At 44.7% G+C, this 20,107-nt stretch overlaps 1 protein-coding gene across 1 annotated transcript in view; it reads left to right on the top strand.

The window, feature by feature from the left end:
• LOC100729132 (protein kinase C-binding protein NELL1) overlaps positions 1–20,107 on the top strand; it is a 647,616-nt gene that overhangs the window by 10,928 nt on the left and 616,581 nt on the right. Inside the window, exons 5-6 of the mRNA XM_063256783.1 lie at positions 6,086–6,159; positions 15,238–15,337. Coding sequence (XP_063112853.1) covers positions 6,086–6,159; positions 15,238–15,337 — 174 coding nt within the window. The remainder of the gene's footprint in view (positions 1–6,085; positions 6,160–15,237; positions 15,338–20,107) is intronic.

The following is a 20,107-nucleotide window of genomic DNA, read 5'->3' as shown; positions in this document are numbered from 1 at the left end:
GGTGGTTGGATTCTATTTTTAAATCTGCTTTGACAATCTGGATTGTTTTGTTTCCTTTGGGTCATTTCACCCATTTGCATTTAATGTTACTATGGATGTGGTTAAAGCCACTGTTTATTGTGTACCATATCTTCCTTTGGTTCAACTCCTTGCTGTCACTGTCACCTTTCTGTCACTGAGACACAATCCCTGACACCCATGACTTAAAGGAAGAGAGGTTTCATTTGTCTGATGGTTTTGGTCCATGGTAGGCTGGTTCCCATACAGAACAAGATGGCAGAGGAGCTTGGTGGAGGAAAAGGTTATGAAGCTATGGTGGCCAGGAAAAGATGTAGAGGGAGGGAGACTCCTCCATGGGGCATACCAGACTCCTCAGAGGCATGCCCCATGAGCATGTCTCTCCGCCCCCACACCCAGGCCCAACTCCTCACAGCACACTTTGCTCATTCATGGATCTGTCCGGTGATTAGTAGAGCTGTCATCAATTGCTTTCCAAAGCCCCATGTCTGAACTCATGAGAGTCTGGGGGGACGCCTACATCTAAACCATAACATTTGCTTTGAGTTTTAACATTTCCCTGGAGAACTGTCTTAAGGAAATGTCTGATATGTGAACAACATTTTTCTTTTCTGTGAGTTTCCTGAGTTTGGTTTGGGTGAGGCCGTATTCTAGGGACCACAATGAAAGGTGCTGATGTGACTCAGACAACAGGAGCCAATCTGTGAAAGCGGATTGCTTTGTCTGCTGCCTTCCTCCGTTTTCGTCTGTTTGGAACAGTCTCAGGAGCTGGAGCACTTGCAGATGAGGCTTCTGTTTGGAAACAAAAAAGAACTTTATCTAAGCATCCAGGGTGGTCTAGGAAGTGACTGTCCTGTTCCACTCCTATCTATTTGTTGATATCTGCTCTCCCCAAGGCATATTGAGAACGTCTCACATTAAACACCTCTTGGTGAGCTTCTTAAATTGTGAGTTTTTGGAACCCTCCTTAGACCTGCTGAATCAGAGTCTGCAGGCAGCAGTCCACTGAAAGCTGTATTGATTTGGAGTCTGTATTTCAGATCTGCTAGAGATGAGAGGGAGGAGGAAGAAGGAATCTTTCAGCTATGCAACAGCATATTTGTGAAGGAAAAACAGTAGTGCAGTGAAAGGGAGACTGTTTGCCTGATGGTGTTTATGGGAGTGAAGCAGAAATTAAGCTGCCAGTGTGGGTTGGACACAAATGATGAAGACTGAATCCTATTGATGACACTCATTAATCCTTGCTGGCATCACTTGTCTCAAACACTGCCCTCAACTCTGGATGAAACAATGCTGATGTGGCGTCTTCCATTCTATGTCAAGACTGAATTAAGTCATTTTCTATATATCATTCACGTAATTCTCTCAATAAGCCAGAGTGGTAGTCCTCACTATTAGTGCCGTTGTATAGGTGAGAGAGAGAAGAGCCCAGGCTCTCAGCACTGGCAACCTAGACAATCCAGCTGCCACCTAGCTGATGCTCTTAACCTATGTGTTCAATTCACTACCTGCATTATCTCTGCCATCTTCAAAAATGACAGAGGAGAGAGCAGGTAACTTCATCAGAAACTTGCCTATGAGGAGGGTGGGGGAAAACGTCATGGATCACAGCTCAGGAAAGTATCAGAAAGTAAGTGGGAATCTGCTAGACAAACAAGGTAAAACACACCTGCCGGAGGAGGGAGGGAATCACACATGCAAAATCATGGAAATAGTGCAGAATTGGATTTGGTACTTAAGAGCAAGGTTTTATAGCGGGGCTTTGATCTCCTAAAATAAAGTGCTTTCAGAAAGACCACCACATCAAGAGAGCTGGGAACTTGGAGGGGGGTGTTGAATTTGGGTACATTGCAGGCAGAGGTGAAGAGGCTGGAAGGCAGGCAGCCTGGGACGTGCAAAGGAAGAGAGGAATGTGAGTGACAGCTGAGGACCTGGCACACAGTAGCACTGTTTTGCATAAGCATCTGTGAGGCAAAGGTTGCCAGGTTTTTAACAAGATCCTGTGGGAGATTCATGGTGTGATTAACAGAAACAAGGCAGGGGAGGAAGTAGGTTGGGGACTGGTACATTTTATGTGGCACATTTGCACTGGAGGTTCTGGAGGGACAATCAGTTTGATGTGAGTGTCTTGCTCAGAGGGGTGGTGTTTGAAGCCTGAGCTATGAATTAGCTGGCTGAGAGAGGAAGAATCCCTGGGTGCTCAGCTCTTCTGATCTGCCACTCTCCTTTAAAGTGTGAAGCAGGGGGCTAAGTTTGATGGTCTATTCTGCTGAGGGCTGAGGAATGCCTGGAGTGTGTGCAGGTATCTAAATAAAGACCCAGCCACACCTGACAGGCGTGTCAGGCTGTGCCCCTCAGTCCTGTTTTCAGTGTGCACCCAAATGGCAAAATCATTCAATCCTTGCACTTGAGAGAGAAATCAAGGTCAAATTGGGAGGGCCAGGTGATGGGGGATGCAGGAAAACACAACTGCATGACTCTCTAAACCCTGGGCACATTTAGTTCTGACATCCTGGAGAAGTGTGTGTTGGTGGCAGGTTTAATTTCATGGTTGGCCACTGTGAAATATTCCAGTTTGCATGTCCCAGGTGTGGTATGAAGGGCTTCAGGTATCCATTTACATTTCTGCCTGCCCGAAAGCTGTGGAAATGAAGTCCCAGGTGCCCCAGCCAAGGGTACCAGAGCCTGACCCATTTTATGCTTGAATTTCCTCAGACATCAAATATAAGCTTTTCAGCTGTAAAATTAAGAGGCTGGGTAATAAGGACCGGTATTAGGCATAGGGAAGGGAGTGGCAAGGTAGAGAAGGGCTGTCAAAGAAATCGGAATAGGACAGAGAGAACAAAGGGGATTCTTGTAACCTCTGGGGGTGAGCCCAGAAGTTGTCTTAGATAGTTGTATGGACACCTAGTGTCCTAATCATGTGTGCATTCTGTGTCATTGCAAAGCACGGAAATGACAGGAATGTAGAAATTTGCCAGGCTCCAGACACCCTGCTATGTGAGGCTGTAAAGCTCAGTGGACCTGTAATTCTTATACCAGACCAGTGGATTTGGGGGGTGGATGTGTCCCTGAGTGAGGTGGGGCCGAGAACAGCAAAGCATCCTTACTTCCACAAAGGAGTTCCGGGGTGAGTCTGTCAAAAAGGAAGAAAGAAGTCAGGCAGACACTTTCAAACCGGGTTACAAGTGTGCTAATGCCATTGCGGGAGTGGCAGGGGGCAAGGAAAAATCTGCTCCTGCACTTTCTGGCCTGAGCCAGGAAGCAGATGGCAGACATAACAGCAGAGCACTTGGCAGGGCTGTGGCTCTGGTGCAGGCCACCTTGCCAGGCTGGCAGCGGCTGTGTGGGGAATGTGGGAATTTTCAGACAGGAACTCCAGGCCCTGGAAATGTGGTCTCTCTAAGCAGGTGAAGTTGGGAAGTCCAGATCATCATTAAGACCAGTGAGCCTTGGTCTACAGACTTATCTAGAAAATTAAGATGTAGAAAGTGACCAGGGAAGTATATATATATATATAATTTTTTTTAACAAAGAGAGGAAAAGGCCCATTTTGAGAATCATACTGGTTTTCCTTTGTCGGTCCCCTCCCCGCACTGAAATATTTCGAATTTGCTTTTAATGTTTGAAGTTGCATTGAAGAGCTGAAATAACTTTTTATGCATGAACCAAGAAATTTAACTGACTTTTGCTCCTGAATGGAGTCCATGAATTCTAAAATTGTTATTACTAAGGATGAACCCATAGATGCCCTGTGCTAGGGGACTAGAGGTGATATTGGGAAAAGCCCCTTCCCTCAGGGGATTTACAGAGCTCAGGGAGTTGTGTGATTACACATGCAATTAAGATGTGCTACGAGGCGCAGTCCGCTAGGGGTCCCCAAGTGAGTAGAGCCTGGGTGCAGGGAGGGCAGCTAAGCCCTGGTCAGGAGCAGGAGCAGCTTCCTGGGGAAGTGAGGGCTTCCCCGGGGCTGGCAGGTGAAGAGGCGGGAGGCTGGCACTGCAGTAAACAGGGCTGCTCATTCTTGCAGAAAATTATACACAAAGCTGGAAGTGAGAGGGACAGAGCGGCTGGGGCAGGTGAGGTGGTGTGAGCAGAAGCGCAGGAATTGGTGAGCTTTGAGGTTTGAGAAGGAGAGAAGAGCCACAAGAATGGCCTTGTGTGCTGAAAGGAATCTGGTTTTATCTGGAAGGCATCGGGTCCCTAAATGCCTTTTAGAGAGGACCTCATATTTGCACATAGAAAACATGCACCTGGCTGTTGTACGAGGAAGGTCTGGGGAAGACAGAGGCTGGAGCACAGGGGAGCCAGGAGGCCCTGTGACACTAACACAGAGAGCTGACAATGGCCCAGTGAGGACAGTGTCTGGGAAGTGGAGAAAATAACTCACGTGGAGAAATTTAAGGAGGGAGCGTAGTTAGCGTGTGGGCACTGACTGACACTCAGCTAAATAAAGGCAGAAGTTAGAAGAACCAGAAGTGTGGCTGTCAAGGCCATTGCTGATACCATTCTCTGAAAGGGAAGCGTGAGAGTGAAATATGTTTGGGTGGCATGCGGGGCTGCTGCAGGTCAGGCTCTGAGGGGCAACAGACTCTGAAGCAGAGATTTGTGTGTGCTTCATAAGAAAGGCCTTTCAGGGTCAGCTCTAGGGCAGGATGGAGGTGGTATAGGAAGCACAGTTGGGCAGAAACACAAGTTGAATTTCAAAGTAGTAGAACGGGTTCCCCAGCTGTTCCAGCAGGGCATTTCATAACTGGAAATTGCCTTTCAGAGTTGTCCCAAGTTAAGGCAGTGAGGCCAGAACTCTGCCACACTTTCTTCAAACACTTATAGGATACAGGCTGCCCACAGAAGGCAACTTGACCTTGGGCAAGGTGCTGTCTCCAGCCCAGGACAAGCCCTGAATAGGTAGCTGAGATCTGTCCCACAGTGGCAAGAATGTGTCTTTTGGTCATGGAGGGGCTTTGAGTAGCTCACCCATGTATCCACTGCAGAGGCCTAGAGTTAAGTAAATTCTTCTCTAACTTTCCTCCTCCCATGGATGAAAAGAAGGGGTTGGAGCAGCTGATTACTAAAGTTCTACATACTGGAACATTCCATGCAGTTAGAACTGCAGAGCTACCCAGTGTAACCAATCTATTTTAAACCCATTTACAGAAAAAGAGGTTCTAAGGTTGAGGGTGTTGGTTAGTGGAAAGTGAGCTCTCAGAATAAATGTCTCGGCTTCCACTTCTGAGAGCACGAGCTAGTAGGATCCTCCTTGGGGCAGGAAGGGGAGCAGTCAGGCCTCGGCTTCTTTGCTCCTCTTGCACTGGCTGCAGAATTTGGTGAACTCACATTAGGGTCAGATCAAGCTGACATGTTCTGTACTTACTTGAATCGAGTTAGCAGTTTAAATCATGGACAGAACCACAGTGGAATCTAAATTGAAGTTGTACTTACACTTCGCTCAGAAATTTTCTGCAAGGCTTACTTCCACCCCTGCCCTCTCTATTAGCCTGGCAAGCTCGCCTTTCCACAGGTGGTGTGTCTGGGGCACTGATGTAGCAATTTACTGGACTAGCTTGTGTTTCTCTGTTGTCTGAGGGCTTATGGACAGATAGGCTAAGGACCGCTGCCTCCCATGATCACAGGAAAAATACACAACATCCTCACCCACTGCAGCCAGAATTCTGATAGGCGGAAGATATATGAGGCCCTTTCACTCAGGTGCTTATTCCACAGCTGGAGTGTCTGAGTCAGACCCCTTCAAACTGTACCCTAGGTGATGGCAGCCAGTTCTTTTGCCTTTTAACCTCTTCCTGTATCAGTTCATCCTCTCATTCATCTGGCAACTGCAACATTGAAGTGACTGCATGCTCCTGGTGTGCAGGTAATGAGGCTCATCATGGCAGGGGTCCAGGAGGGGGCCCTACAATATTCTCATGCTGTTCTTCAGACAAAGACGTCTGCACTGCTCAGAGGCTGAGAATCTGCCTTGGTGGAGTCTATTGGAGCTGGATGGTATCTCAGAGATGATGTGGTTACATCACATGACTAGCTGATCTATTTTTCTGTTTTATTACAGCAAAATGCATCTATGGCGGGAAAGTTCTTGCAGAAGGCCAGCGGATATTAACCAAGAGCTGTCAGGAATGCAGAGTAAGTTCTAATCTCACGATCCCGTGGTGAGGAGATAGTTGGGAGAGTGGTGTGGGCTTTTGCTAGGTTCTTAAACAGGGCATCTTGGCCAGGATGTTTTGCTGAGGGGCAGAACCCTATAGGTGCTGGGATGAGGTAGAGCACACGGTGGGCACAACCTCTATTCAAGTGTGATCAGCCAAGGTCAGCTGAGGATCAGGTAGCCTGGGAAGTAACCAATAAAGGCAGAGTGTTGAGAGGGCAAAGTGCCAGCAGTTACTGTGAGGCAGGCGGTTTGGGGGAGCTCAGGAAATGGTTTTCAGTTGGTGTGGGGGACTAGGTCCGTGATGCCAGATGCAGTAGTGTCCTCCTGCTCCTGAATGTCAGGTGTCATGCTGCAAAGTGCCCTGTCTCTTGCTCACACCTTCCCCAGAAATAAAATGTAAAGAGTCACGGACCTCGTTTAATAATCATCTGGCACAGATGCATCAGGCAAATGCTCCGCTAACATTCTTCTCGATTTCAGGTACAGAACAGTGCAGAAAAGAAAGTTCCTCATTATAGACCTGCAGTGTAGTGAGGGAGAGGACAGGAATATAAATTTGAGATACAATGACACTTTCTGTTTGAAATTCTGTAGTAGACTGAAGGGATAGAGAGGTTGGGAGTAAGGACTGATGGTCTGGGAAGGCCTCGCTGAAGGTATAATTTTAGAATAAAATCCTGGGCATGGAGAGGGAGCCAAGCATGCAGCTCTTTGGTTGGGACGAATTCCAGAAAGAGGAAAAGCGGTGCAGAGGGCTTGCAACAGAAGCTTACGTGGCATGTCCCGGGTAAGCAAGGATGCCGCGGGTGGCTGGGAAAGTGAACAGGGAGCAGTAGGAGATGAAAATGGGGGTATGGTGTGGGGCTAGAACATTTAAAGACTTTTAAGACAGTGTTTCAAAGGTCCTGTGTTTTGACTTTCCTATTTATGTAAATCCTATCCATCATGGCAATGCAGTGTGTTCTTTCCTGTACGTTTTCCTTCATTCAACAAATATATATGAGCTTCTACAATCTTTTGTGTTCATATTTCATTAAATGCTTTTGGAGCAACTATTGTGTGCCAGGCATATTGCAGGATGGAGATTAAAGATAAGACCTTATGACTCCCTGAAGATGCTGATATGCCCTGAAGTCAGGAGGCAGGGAAACCAAGCTGTAGTGCAGGGTCGTGAACCTGAAGCAATTGATCAGTGCTTTGCACTAAGTGATAGCACTGGTTAGGGCACCCTGACTCAGTGTGAAGGGGCCAGGTAGTGCTTCTTGAAGATGGCGGTTGCTCTTCACCAGAAATTACTTCCCAGATAGGTGAGAGTGAAGGCATATTCCAAGCAAAATAAATAGCACTCACAAATGCCCCAAGCCAGAAGGAGGGCTTGTCTTATTTAGGGAACTGCAGTGAATTTGACTATGTGATATCTCAGGGTGAGAGAGTGAGGAGGGAGAGGCCTATAAAGTTCGTGGGGGTGAAAAGGTTGGAGCTGATATTAATGGGAATGAGGATCCCCCGCAGGTGTGTTGTGTGTGTGTGTGTGTGTGTGTGTGTGTGTGTGTGTGTGTATGGAAGGCTTTGAATTTCAAAGGACACTGTGATTGAGTTGGTGGGGACACTTAGAGGAGGAATATGTGAATTTGAGCAGTGGTAGCCAAGAAATGAAGCAGTTCAGGCTTAAGGCAGCAATGACAAAGATGGAAAAGAAATTTGAGAGCTAATTTTAAGAAATAGAAGAAAAGTAGCTTTGTGTTTCCTTAGGTGTGGGAGAGACCCACTGTGAGAGAGAGAGAGAGCGAGAGAGAGAGAGAGAGAACTAAGTTGATGTCCAAATTCCTGGTGTGTTCAAAGGGAATAGCAGGTTCTGTCTTTGGAGGAAATCAGCAGAAACCTTCTCCAGATAAGCAAACTGATGATTTTATGGGAGGATGTGAGAGGACTTTTCTAATTCCCTGAAAAGATAGAAAGATCAGGTTCAGGAGAGAACAGGGTCTAAGCCATTCCAGAAGTGCATAAGCAGAGGCATCACCAGATTCAGGAGCTTATCTGCTGTGGCAGGTGACTTTTAATCATTTCTGCTGTCCTTGAGTCCCCTACAGAAGATTCAAGCTCTGGGACAGGGAATATGATTAATATAATACTGGATCAAACACACAAGTCCTTATTGTTGGGGTGGGACATTATCTAGCTCCTATGGGCTCAGCATGGGAATCTGGTCTCCTGGGATTACCATCCTATTAAACTGCATGCAGCGGAGACACCATTCGCCAAGAGGAAGCTATGGTAACTACAGAAGGGGACACTAACTCCTGTGTCACCTAAGGGTGATGAATGCTGTCTTCATTCAATAAGGTAGTTGTGCTTAATCAGGTCACAGAGGGTGGAGGACAAATGGGGCTGGTTTTAGACAATGTGGATCTTGACTGTATTTTGCCCATCAGTGGCTACAAAACCATTTTCCCAAAACTTATGGGCCCAAAATCAACACTTTATCCTTCTTTCTCATACTTGTGTAGGTTAACGTGCTGAGTTGGAATCTCATAGGCTGCTAACGGTAGAATCCTATGAAGGCTTGACATGGCTGGATGTCCAAGATGGCTTCTTTCCCTCCATGTCTAGCACCTCAACTAAGATGAATGGAATGAATGCCTTTGTCAGTGTTTCTCTGTGCTGCTTTCTTTTTCTCTTTTGCACCCTCTACATGTGGCTATCCTGGCCTCCTTCCTTACAGAACCATGCTCTCAGGGGTTTCTCACATGGTGATTAGCCTCCCCTAGCATAAGCCCTCTGAATCCCAAGATGGAGGCTCCAGTACACCTTGTAACCTGGTCCCCAAACCCATGCCTATGTGTTCTTTCTATTCTTTTGGTTGTTTATGACCAGCACCAATTCATCACAGAGAGGATGCTGCGAGGATGTGACTGACAGGAGGCATGATTCGCTGTGAGATGGCATCTTTGGAGATCAGCTACATAATAAGTGTTTGTGGTACAATTTTCTTCTTGTAAATGCCATGTACATACCTGCCCATCCAGTTCACATACCTGGATGGGAATTTAGTAACCCATTAAGTCGCTTTTTGCACACCTAGAAAACTTTAGCAACCAACAAATTCCCTTATTTAGGTGATTATCTAACTCTGCAGATCCCCTACCCACTGGTCTTACATTTGTTTTCTCAGAAGAGAGCAGGCTACTTTAAAGTGTAACACTGAGGCTGAAAGGTCCAAGTCTCCTGTGAAATATACCTGAGTTTACATCCTGAAATTTTACCTAGTTGTTAGAGAAGTGCTGTTTGCGAATGTAGAGCTGGGTTGGAGAACATGTTTTGGTCAGGAAGAGACAGTGAGAGCTTTTCCATTCTTCTGCATGTTTTCCCTTTCCCCCTCTTGCCTGATCAATTATCAGGAAAGAATTCTAGAGGCAGAGCCCCCAGCCCCAGAGGAAGGTGGGTTAGGCCAACTTCAGTGAGAGCACATTCGCCATCCAGGCATGGAGGCACATAGCCGTAATCCTAGAGGTAGGCGACTCCCAGAGTGAGGCTGAGGCAGGGGGACTGGGAGTTCTTAGCAAGATTCTGTTTCAGAATGAAAATTTAAATGGAACACTGTGTTGCAGCTCAGAGTGGAGTTCCTAGGTTCACCCCGAGAGAGAGAGAGAGAGAGAGAGAGAGAGAGAGAGAGAGAGAGAGAGATCTTGTCCCTGTCACTTATACTGAGCTGCCTCACCAGAAATGCTTTTGCTGCCCAGCACTAACTTGGAACAGTTGACCCAAACCCTACTGCTTACCCATTGCATTCCTGGTTCTGCACAGCAGGGCCGGAGGCAAGGTGAATTTCTGTGTTGATGCTTTATTGTTCATTCTTCAAGGGTGGTGAAGTGCAGAGAGGGAGATGTGTAGTGCTGAATGAGAGCGCGAGGAACAGACACAAGAAAGTGAAGGGGAAGGCAGGAGAGCAGATCCCAGACCGCATGTTCCAGAGAAGCTGCAGTCTCACAGCAAAGTATAGCTGGTTCGGAGGCTCCTCCAGAGATGCTGACGGCACCACACTGCCTGGGAATAGCCCGTCTTTGCAAGGGCATTCACCTACGTTATTTCATTTTCCTTTCATCACATCCCTAGAGAAAAGCATGAAATGTGTTTTATACATTGAAGAGAATGAGGCATTCGAGACTAACAGGAACTTTCAAAGAGACCCTATTAAAACAGGAGCTAAAATTAAGTTGTTCAGAGGAGCCTGGAGAGAAGGGCTCTGCCCTGTATCCAGTCTCGCCTAGGACAGACTCTGTCCGCCTTCACCGTCCTCCCCCATGGCTGCCTTTGGGAATGTGAGACAATGCTTGGCTCCAGCGGATTTGCTGGGCTCATCAGTATGGCGATCTCTCTGCATCAGTAGGTGCTGGTTGCAGGGGTCCCTCAGTCTGTGGTGGGGGCAGTGATCATGTGGCAGAGGGTGCAAAGACCTGTCAATGAATAAGGAGGCTCCCTGGCTGGAGTGGGGGACCAGGTGGGCTGATCCCTAGCCCAGGCCAGGCACATCACACACGGGAGGATCCAGAGAATTAAATGAGATGTGTGTGAAGAGCTCAGCACCTGCCTGAGTTTGCTCCTAACTGTTCTTCATTGTTTCCTGGGCCCACACATGTTCTCCATGCCTGCAGGGCAGAGCTCACACTCTCTGTAAACCGGCCCACTCCTAGGGGAGAAGAGGGGATTCAGATTCTAAATCCCTCGCTTCTGTCTTCTGTATCTGGCAGAGCTGGGATGAGAAAGGCAATTTTGCCCACTCTGCAGTGGTCCCGCCCCCAGCCATCGATCTGTCACCTATAAACATCAGTCCCTTTTATAGTTTTGAGCAGAAGTAGTGGGTAACTTTGGTAAGGTCATCATTGTGACTTGATCGCTGTTATCCTGAGAGAATCCACACGGACACATATGAGAGCTGCAGAAGACTTGAGTGTGGATTCAAAGGCCAGCTTATCTGAATGGTCCTGGCACATTGTAGGTGTCCTGCATCCCTCAGGTCATCTTTTAGGGCTTTTGTTTCACTTGTATAGTTTATGGGTCATTCTCTTTGCACAAGTGGTCATTCTTCTTCTTTTCAAAGTCATTAGTTTTTATTTAGGGTCTTTCTGCAATTATTTGTGAAATAATTACTTTGTGCATAGAAAGTCTATTGACAAATAATATATAAACTTTCTAAGCATTTACTATTTTTTAGGTAACATTTAAAGCATTGGAAACATGCTATCACATTTAATCCTTGTAGTAGCTCTGTGAGGTGGGTCCCCTGCAGACTGAAACTGAGGTGGAGAAACAGTGCTGTGTGATTGGTGAGCGAGCTTGCTGGAGTCAGAACCCTTATGGTCTGGCTCTGTGACCTCCTTTCTTAGCCTCTCTGCTGCTGTTCCTGGGGCTGAAGGACTTATTCAGACTCATCTCCAGACTCAACTCCAGGCTCATCTCTGAAGCTTAGAGAGGTGGATTCTGAAGAATTGAGTGACCGCTTCTCACTCTGTCTGAGATGGGTTGGGGTAGGACCCAGTGACTCCCTTGATCAAAACAGCACCTACCAGTGGCCATGGGAGAGCTTTAGTGCATATTTAATGTGTGTGATCAGTAGGGAGAGAGGGTGACCAGTGTAGGATGAGAGGTCTCCTGGTCTCTCCCAGGTAGCCTTTCTGAGATCTAAGCCCTAATGCCATATGGCACAAGCTTTATGTAATGGAATCACTTCTTTCTTAGGTGCCTAAAATGGTGCTCTGAAAGTACCATCTATGGACAAATAGAGAATGGTTACTGATATAATTTATGTGCTCTGCGTTTCTGACAAAGATCCCAAGTTGACAGAAGCCTACTTGGAGATCCTTGCATTCCTATTATAAGGGAATTATTTTAAAGCCTCAGTCATACCAATTAAACACTAAAAAAAAAAAAAACAAGCAAACAAACAAACAAACAAAAAACCTGTTCATTTCAAAATTTCTGGCATTTCCAGGAGGTAATATATTGTTTTTGAATAAAAAACTAAGATAAATAAACTGTCAGAAATCTTATTTTGTCCCTTTATTCCTTTTCTGAATTTTTTTGATTTGAGATGTTAGTTTTATATGTTATTAGAAACATAGCAGTGAATTAAGGAATTGAAAATGATTATTTTCAATGGAGACAATCATTCCAAGAAAAAATATAGAAGAATTACGTTTTTCCACCAACCCAGAGCTCAGTATAAAGTTCAGGCAATAACACACAATAATCAGAAAGATGCAAAAATATTAACTATAAACAATTTCATACAGGAGCGAGTATATAAAATAAAGTTAGTAGAGACTCAGGTCTCTTCTGTAGCTGGACTGGATGGAGTTAAGGGCACTTATGGAGCACAAACACGGTTCATGTTATTCTGAAATTCATGCCTCGGTTTTGTCTGCCTAAGAACTTGGAGTTTCAACCTTGCTCACTGTTTATTAGAATTTTTGACAGCAGGCTCATTTTATGAAAAGAAAATCTTTCATAGGTGAATTTTTTAAAAAAAGTGTAAAGTCTACTGCAGTACTTTTAGTATTTTTTGATTCATAAAACAAGTGTATACTTACCTTATACAATTTGGAATTTAGAGAAAGGCCTCGAAGGAAGAGAATGGAATTGCTCCAGAGCCTTACCACCTAGAGATAATTTCGTTTATGGGTTCCATCTTCGATAGTAGGAGTAAAATTCATCTTGACAACCTTTGTTTGGTCTTCCCGGAAGAAGACTTGAACTGAGGCTCCCCATAAGTGATTTATTAATGCAGCGCTCCCAGGGGAACCCAGACAGGCTGTGTGGGTGACCGGATGGGAGGGGAAACTGAGCAAAGTTGCACTTTCTGATGGAAGGAGAGACATAGCTCAATTCCACCACTGTGTCTGGGACACCCCTTATGGCCCAGAGAGTGTCCTTCCTCTGTGATGGGCACATTCCATACCATTCAGTCAGTGGCTCTGGGCCAAGGAAATGGGGTTGCAGGACTTCTAGGTTACTTCTGGCTCCTGGACACAGTGGTTCCAGGGCCCAGGGGCAATGCTCTGAGGAGGACAAGGTGAACCCTTGGTATCCAAAAGTCTGGACCTTGGATGTGGGCACAGACAACTAATTAAAGGGATCCAAGAGAATTCACCTCCCATATATATGCCAGGTCTAGTGGGTCAGAATAAATGTATTAATATGAGCAGATGGGGTTAGAGGGAAATAATGAGAAGCATTCAGCGTTTTCCTTACAATTTAGTTCATGCTCCTTGTAGTGTGCTATTAGCTTTCACTGATTTGTGATCATCGGTTTCATTATTTGTAGGCGAAACTGAGGCACAGCAGAGCAGGACACAGAAATCCAGCCTCGTGCTAACTGTTGAGGTTTGGTGCTGCCCCTGCGATTGGGAGAGAGAAGTAAGGGTGGAATCTAGTGAGATGTGGGCCAGGGAGTAGCAAGATCAATTTTGAAGACGTAGATAGATTCAATCCTAGGATAGAATCAGGAGAAAAGTGAGAGGCTGGAAAGTGAGGAGCAAAGGAGAAGAAAAAAAAAGATACATCAAAGAATGCTGGATACTGGTCCATCTGGGTGGGAAATTATAAGAACAGAGAGAGCCGTATTGCAAACAAGGTATCTAAAGGTTGAGTCATTGGAAACTTATATTCCACACCGAAGGATATGTTTTTCATGTGTGAGAATGACTCAATGGGAGTTCTTGACCAACTGGAGATCCGCAGGTGGTTCTGGGGCTGGGGTGACCGAGTCTCTTGCAAAGGGAAGGCTCTGTCGCCGCCGCCCTTCCACGCTGTCTACTCTTCCAGGTTGTTCTCCCACTGAATCAGGAGCAGCCTTTGGCTTTCAAGGAGACTCCTTTTCTGAATCCATTTCTCGACTGTCTTACAACCTAAGAATGGGAGAGAAAAACTAAATGTGTTAGGTCCAGTAGGGGCCTCTTCAGCCTTCTTAAAGATTGTAAGTAATGGGCTCATTTAGACATTTTTACATAAAACTGAGTACCGATTCTAGTAAGGCCCACAAAGAGGATCTCAGATGAAGTGAGGTCATGAGGATACAGTTGCCGAATATTTAATATTTCATGGGAAAACCTAGTGCTCATCTACCTGACCCTCTTTTATCTCCTTCACACCTGGACATGGTGGCTCCTGTCTGTGTCCTCTGCCCTTGAGGTCTGTTCATTCCTTGCTCCTTTATTCAGATTTCCATACATATGGCATCTCCGCAGTTTCTTCCCATCTGGGTAGAATTAATTACCCTCCCATCACACCGTGTAATGCTTTTATTAGGACACATCAGTTTTGGACTTGCTAGACTACATTATGGTGTATAGTTTACGAAGTTTTTGTCTGTTACACCTAGACTGTGAGCTTGTTAAGAACAAGGAGGAGGTGTCTTGAGTGTGGTGGCACATGCCTGTCATCCCAGCACTCGGGAGGCTGAGGCAGCAGGATTGCCACAGGTTCCAGGCCAGGCTGGGCTGCATAGTGAGTTCAAGGGCTGCCTGAACTGCATAGCCAGACCCTGTCTCAAAAACACCAAAATTAAAAACAAAACAGGAAGACATTGTGTTCCTCTTTAGTTTGCAATGCCTGGTACCCAGCAGAGTGCTGGAATTGGTGCACTTAAAAATGGCACAGAGCTCTCCGACTCTGCTTTCACTGATGTCATAGTGCCCATGGCTCAGAACCCACCATGGTTAGAATATCGACGGCAGAAATCAGTAAACCTCACAAAGGAAACCTCCCCTTCTCAGGTCAATTGTTAAAATTTATCGGCTAACACTGTCAGCATCCTTCTTCAGTACAGAAGATACTAAGAACCCTGGAATTGGGCTCGGTTGACATAGAAATGGAGTTTGCCTTCTTTCCAGGACTTTCACTGTTTAATTTGCAATGTTATTATTAGTGGAATCTCTGGGAGTGCTTATACTTTCTGATTGTTATCACTGCAAGCTATTAACAATGAGGATTATTAGTTGGTACCATTGACTAACCACATGAATATCTTTTTTATTTCACGGATATCTGACCTCCAGGGTGGAGTTTTAGTGAAAATCACGGAAACGTGTCCTCCTTTGAACTGCTCAGAGAAGGACCACATTCTTCCAGAGAATCAGTGCTGCAGAGTCTGTCGAGGTAATTTGGTTTGGTGGGGTGTGCAGGTCTGTGCTTGGGATAGGACTCGGGTGGCCGTGTGTGTGTGTGTGTGTGTGTGTGTGTGTGTGTGTGTGTGTGTGTGTTGTGTGTTTAATGAATAGTGTGAAGGGAAAAAAGCACACACCACAAGCTCTGTTCTGATCCTAGAAATTTCTGTTTCTTGTTTATTTTTCTCAGATATAGCCTCTACATTTGCAAAATGAGGATAATATCTACTTCTTAAGAGTGCCGTGAAGACTAAACAAGATAATGCATAAGCACCTAGCCTAATGCCCACCATGTGATAAGTGTCCAATAAATACTTGCTGCTACAATAATGCTAGTGGTGGTTCCTATAATAATCATCATCCCCATAATTATTACATTTTCCTCATGAGTAGATTGAGGAGTTATCTTTTCAGCCTGGTTCATGGACCAGTTCCTGTATCTCATAGAAAATATAACTCACAGTGAATCTTTATTCATGAAATTAATTTATGCGCATTTTGTTTTACTTCTTTGAATGTGAAAACAGACTGAAATGAGTAACACCTATTGCTAATTAATTCTTGGGTATAAATTGTTTTCTCCCTCTTCCTAGAATTCCTTTTTCCCCCAAATACATTCTTTCTACTCACACGCTTTTTTCCTCTCTCTCAAATTCTTGCCTGGGCAGATTAGATGGGTAAGGAGAACCCAGAATTTATGCAGAGTCCTAAAGTTGAGACCACTTAAACTGATAGCTGTGATTTTAAAAACAGTATCTACTCCCACTACTTCACTTTCTCAAATCTCCAGTTAGATCTGTGTCGCCAGAATTTCCACCCTTCTAAAGTAAAGAAGGCCGGAGCAGCCTTGTGGTTTGTCTCAGGTGACCTCATCTTTTACATTTTTGTATCTTTTCTGTAAAACAAGAGTTAGTAATAGTGGTTATTTTAGCTTTTGTAGATGAGCAGATTTCTATTACAATTTTAAATTCTACACTATGCAGAAAAGCAGCATAGATCATGGGTATAGGAAGAGTGGTGGCTGTGTTCCAGTAAAATTTTATTTACCAAAACAAGTGACAGCTCCGAACTTGCTGACCACTCCCCTAGCACATTTTGAAATACAAAAATGTTCTGTTTTTTATCATGGTGTGTTTTTATTTCAGGCTGTGACTTCTGTCTATGGTTGGTCATGAGAGAGCCATGCTGTAGTAAAATTCTTAGGAAATCTTGGTACCTGGAGAATCAGGGATATGCTAACCATGGCATCAGAGTCTGCCCTGATGTATCTGCTTTTATGACTACAAGCGTGTTTGCAGCTGGGATGCTTTGGCAATTCTTACACATTGAATGGGATTTTCAGAGGGATGAAACTATTGGTAACCAATAAGGGTATCAGGTGGGCCTTATCATTTAATGCAAAATCCGTCACTTGCTCTTTGTTGAGGTGCCAAGTGGGACTCAGCTTATGCCAATCCCTTCTGATTTATGGTTTCATTAGAGCAGGATCATTGATTAGGCCACAGAAATTCAAGAGGAAGTCATTACTCTAACCCAGTTTACAATAGAGCAGAAGGCCCTGCTTGTGCTAGTACTTGTCCTGCCCTTCTTTATCAATAACAATGCTGAGAGAGGTCACACCTCACTGGAAGGCAGACTCCCATTCCCAGCACTCTAGGGGATTTTACCAAACTTGACTCAGCTACAGGAAAGTGAGAGCAAGGAGTGAGGCTCCCCAGACTTGGTCTGGGCCATTTGATAAACTCAGGATATTTTTTCTTATCCTTCTTCATATGTGTTTTCTTCCATCCCAACCAGGAAATCCTTTTTATTTTTATTTTTTTTTTTTTGAAGCTGTTGGTTTTCTCTGGAGATTCCTGAGGGATAAGTGAGTTTCTGCTGTCCTCTCTGACAACTCCACATTTTGACAGGAACTGAAATGTGTCTTTTTGGAAAAATATGGCAGAGTGGAATTTCTTGTGGGAGGTTGGGTGAATTAAAACTTTCAGGTCTATGAGTTCTCGTGTTTCCCGTCCATCTCAGAATTCACTGGAATGAAGGAATTATTTTTCACTAAGGTCCTCATTAGCAACTTTTACCTCAGTTACTTCCTTCTTCCCTGTTGACCCATAGCAGAGAGGGTACCCAGGCTCCCTGTGCACTTCTGTGTATCGGGCAGTCAGAAAATGAGAGGCATGTTCATGTGGACAGTCAGCATCTCTTACGTAAACCCTACCGTTTTGATAACAGCAAAACAGCAGTCCAGATGAGCTCAAAGTACTGTTGTCCTCTACTATGCCTGTGATGAATTTCAGTTCATTTCCTTCCATTCCAATCTATCTTCCAAGAGCCTCTCTGCAGGTAACATAGTAGACTCTGTAACATAGTGGTTTCTGTGAGAAGTCTTTTATCCCTCTGATTCTCATTGGCTTCTTCCCTTTTGATGCACATTCATATCTTTTGAGTGGGTTCTCGCAGAGAAGAAGGGGCCAAATAGTTAATATTCTGCCAAGATTTGCAAAGCCCAGGGACTTTTTCCAAGATAAATTATTCAGCTTTTCTTGCCTTTTCTCCTTCCCCCCTATCTAAAACAGTAAGTAATAGAAAGGTGAGAAACACTCGATTTCTATGTAAAGCAATTTTTACCCTGCGCGTGGAGAGGATGGCACTGTCCATAGATTGGCAGGCAGCAAGTAAAGAGAGAGGCGGGAGTTGGATGAGATCAAGTGCGTATTTCAAGTGCTGTGACATGGTGTGATGCAGCCGTGTGACTTTTGCCACCCTGGCTTCAGTGATTCCAGAAACCAAAGTGTCCCTGGCCCTCTCACACTTGCACTGAAGACCTTACAATTAGCATGTTAACTACCCGCATCTATTAATCAGTTTGAAAGAAATTATCCTTTGACAATATCATTCCTCAGAAGTCTAAATTCAAAAGCCTTTGAGGAGTATAACTTTTCATTTTATTATATAGATAATTTTTTAATGAGCAACATGTGTATGTTCAGAGTTTTCCAGGGTTTATTCTCATTAAGGCTCTGATGGGCCACCTCACCTGGGTGGTTTATTTCTCTGTCCCCAAGTGACTGATGCCATAAGGCTGAAATATCAACATCCCATTTAATGATTATATTTATAAATCTGTTTTTTTAAATGCAGGAGATAAGTAAGTGATGGAGATACCTTCCTGTCAGAGAGAGCGTCTTTGTGGCTGTGTTTGTGGTCCTGAGGACTAAACACGGGGCTTCACGCACGCTTGGCAAGTACTGGGTCACTGAGTTACACTCTCTGTCCTTCATGTCCTTGTCATGTCAGTGACTTAGATGGGATTTTAATTGAGTCTGTATACTTTGTATATGAAATATTGTGCAAATCCCATTTTGCTCAGCTGTAACTAGTTTCCTCAGGTTATAACTTCTTAGTTTTATTATGTAGGCAATTTTTAAATGAGTAACATGTGTATGTATATGTAATTACTGTCCCCTTTCCACTGACTAATCCAGAAGAATGGTGCAGACTGTGGTTTTACATTACCCATTTTCTTAGTGGAAGTTAAATCTGAGGGCTTTGTGTTATCAGAACTGGTATCATGACCACAGCCTCAGAGATTTTGACACTCCAAATTTTGCAAACGCTGTGACAAATTCTTCTTTTTGACATAGATGAAGGAAACCATCAGAGCAGACACTTACATCCACAGGGCTGTTGGTGTAGCTAGGATGCCCAGGGAGAGAACTGCAGAGTGGCATGGGCTGGCACATGCAGGGGGAGGAAAGTCAGTGGGCACTGGTGGAAGAGACCACTTAGCCATTGCTGGGGCTCGGTTCTCAGTCACTGGCAGCCCTCAGCATGGCCGCAGCTTCCCCAGATGTCTCAGCACACTTTGTGCTGGCAGCATGAAATTTGTTTACCCCCCTCATTACCTTGAGGAAATAGCCATAGCTGGAGTCTGCCCACTTGTATTGTGAGAACATTAGGTGGATAAGAGGAGACGGCACTGGAGTGACATCTCTGCTGCTTCCTGGAAAGAAGCAGGAAAGGCCTCAACTAGTCCCAGCAGATAAAAAGATTGCTCATGAATTTATGGTCTTCTCAGTTAAAGGTTGGAAAGGAAAACAACAAAATCAAAGCTGATGACATGGATCACACATCCATGCTCTAGGAAAACACACCAATTGTGTGGCTCATTTCAAAATTTCCCGACACACTTTTCATGCTTTTGTTCCCTCCACCACCAGCTCTGATTGCATTTGCAGGGTCGCTGATGACTTTGGAGGGTTTTGCTTCATGTTTATGACTTCCAGTGTTGGAGAAAAATGTTTTTTCGGACATCTGTTCCAAATGTGCTTATCTGTAATTTTAATTCATGCTCACTTATCTTGTCATCTGGCCTGGACTGAAATTAGTTGGGATTATTTGTACTATTTAAGATTTTACTCCCTTCCATTAAATCCTCGCAGAATCTTCTCCTTGGTACCTGGAAGGCCTCTTCTCTGTGAGTACAAGTTATTTTAGCAGACATGCATATTAACATCCTGAGTTGGTGGAACAAATTTGCAAAGTCTTAGAATCAGAAAAGAGACTGCAGTGCTAGAGGAATGAAAAGAAAGTCTGATGTGGTGTGATGGGGTGCTGTCTGTGGCTTCAAGCTGAAGTTGAGAATTTTGTATTTGAAATAAAATGGGAAGCTCATGAAAGATTTTTTGAAAATGTGACATAGTTCAGTCTACGTTTTAAAGCATTCTTTTTCTGTGAAAAATGGATTACAGACAGCCAAGAGGGG

Source organism: Cavia porcellus, unplaced genomic scaffold, assembly GCF_034190915.1.
Source record: "Cavia porcellus strain 051 isolate PalLab524CR breed Dunkin Hartley unplaced genomic scaffold, mCavPor4.1 scaffold_9, whole genome shotgun sequence".
NCBI classification, from domain to species: Eukaryota; Metazoa; Chordata; class Mammalia; order Rodentia; family Caviidae; genus Cavia; species Cavia porcellus.
This window is presented reverse-complemented; position numbering and strand designations above follow the sequence as displayed.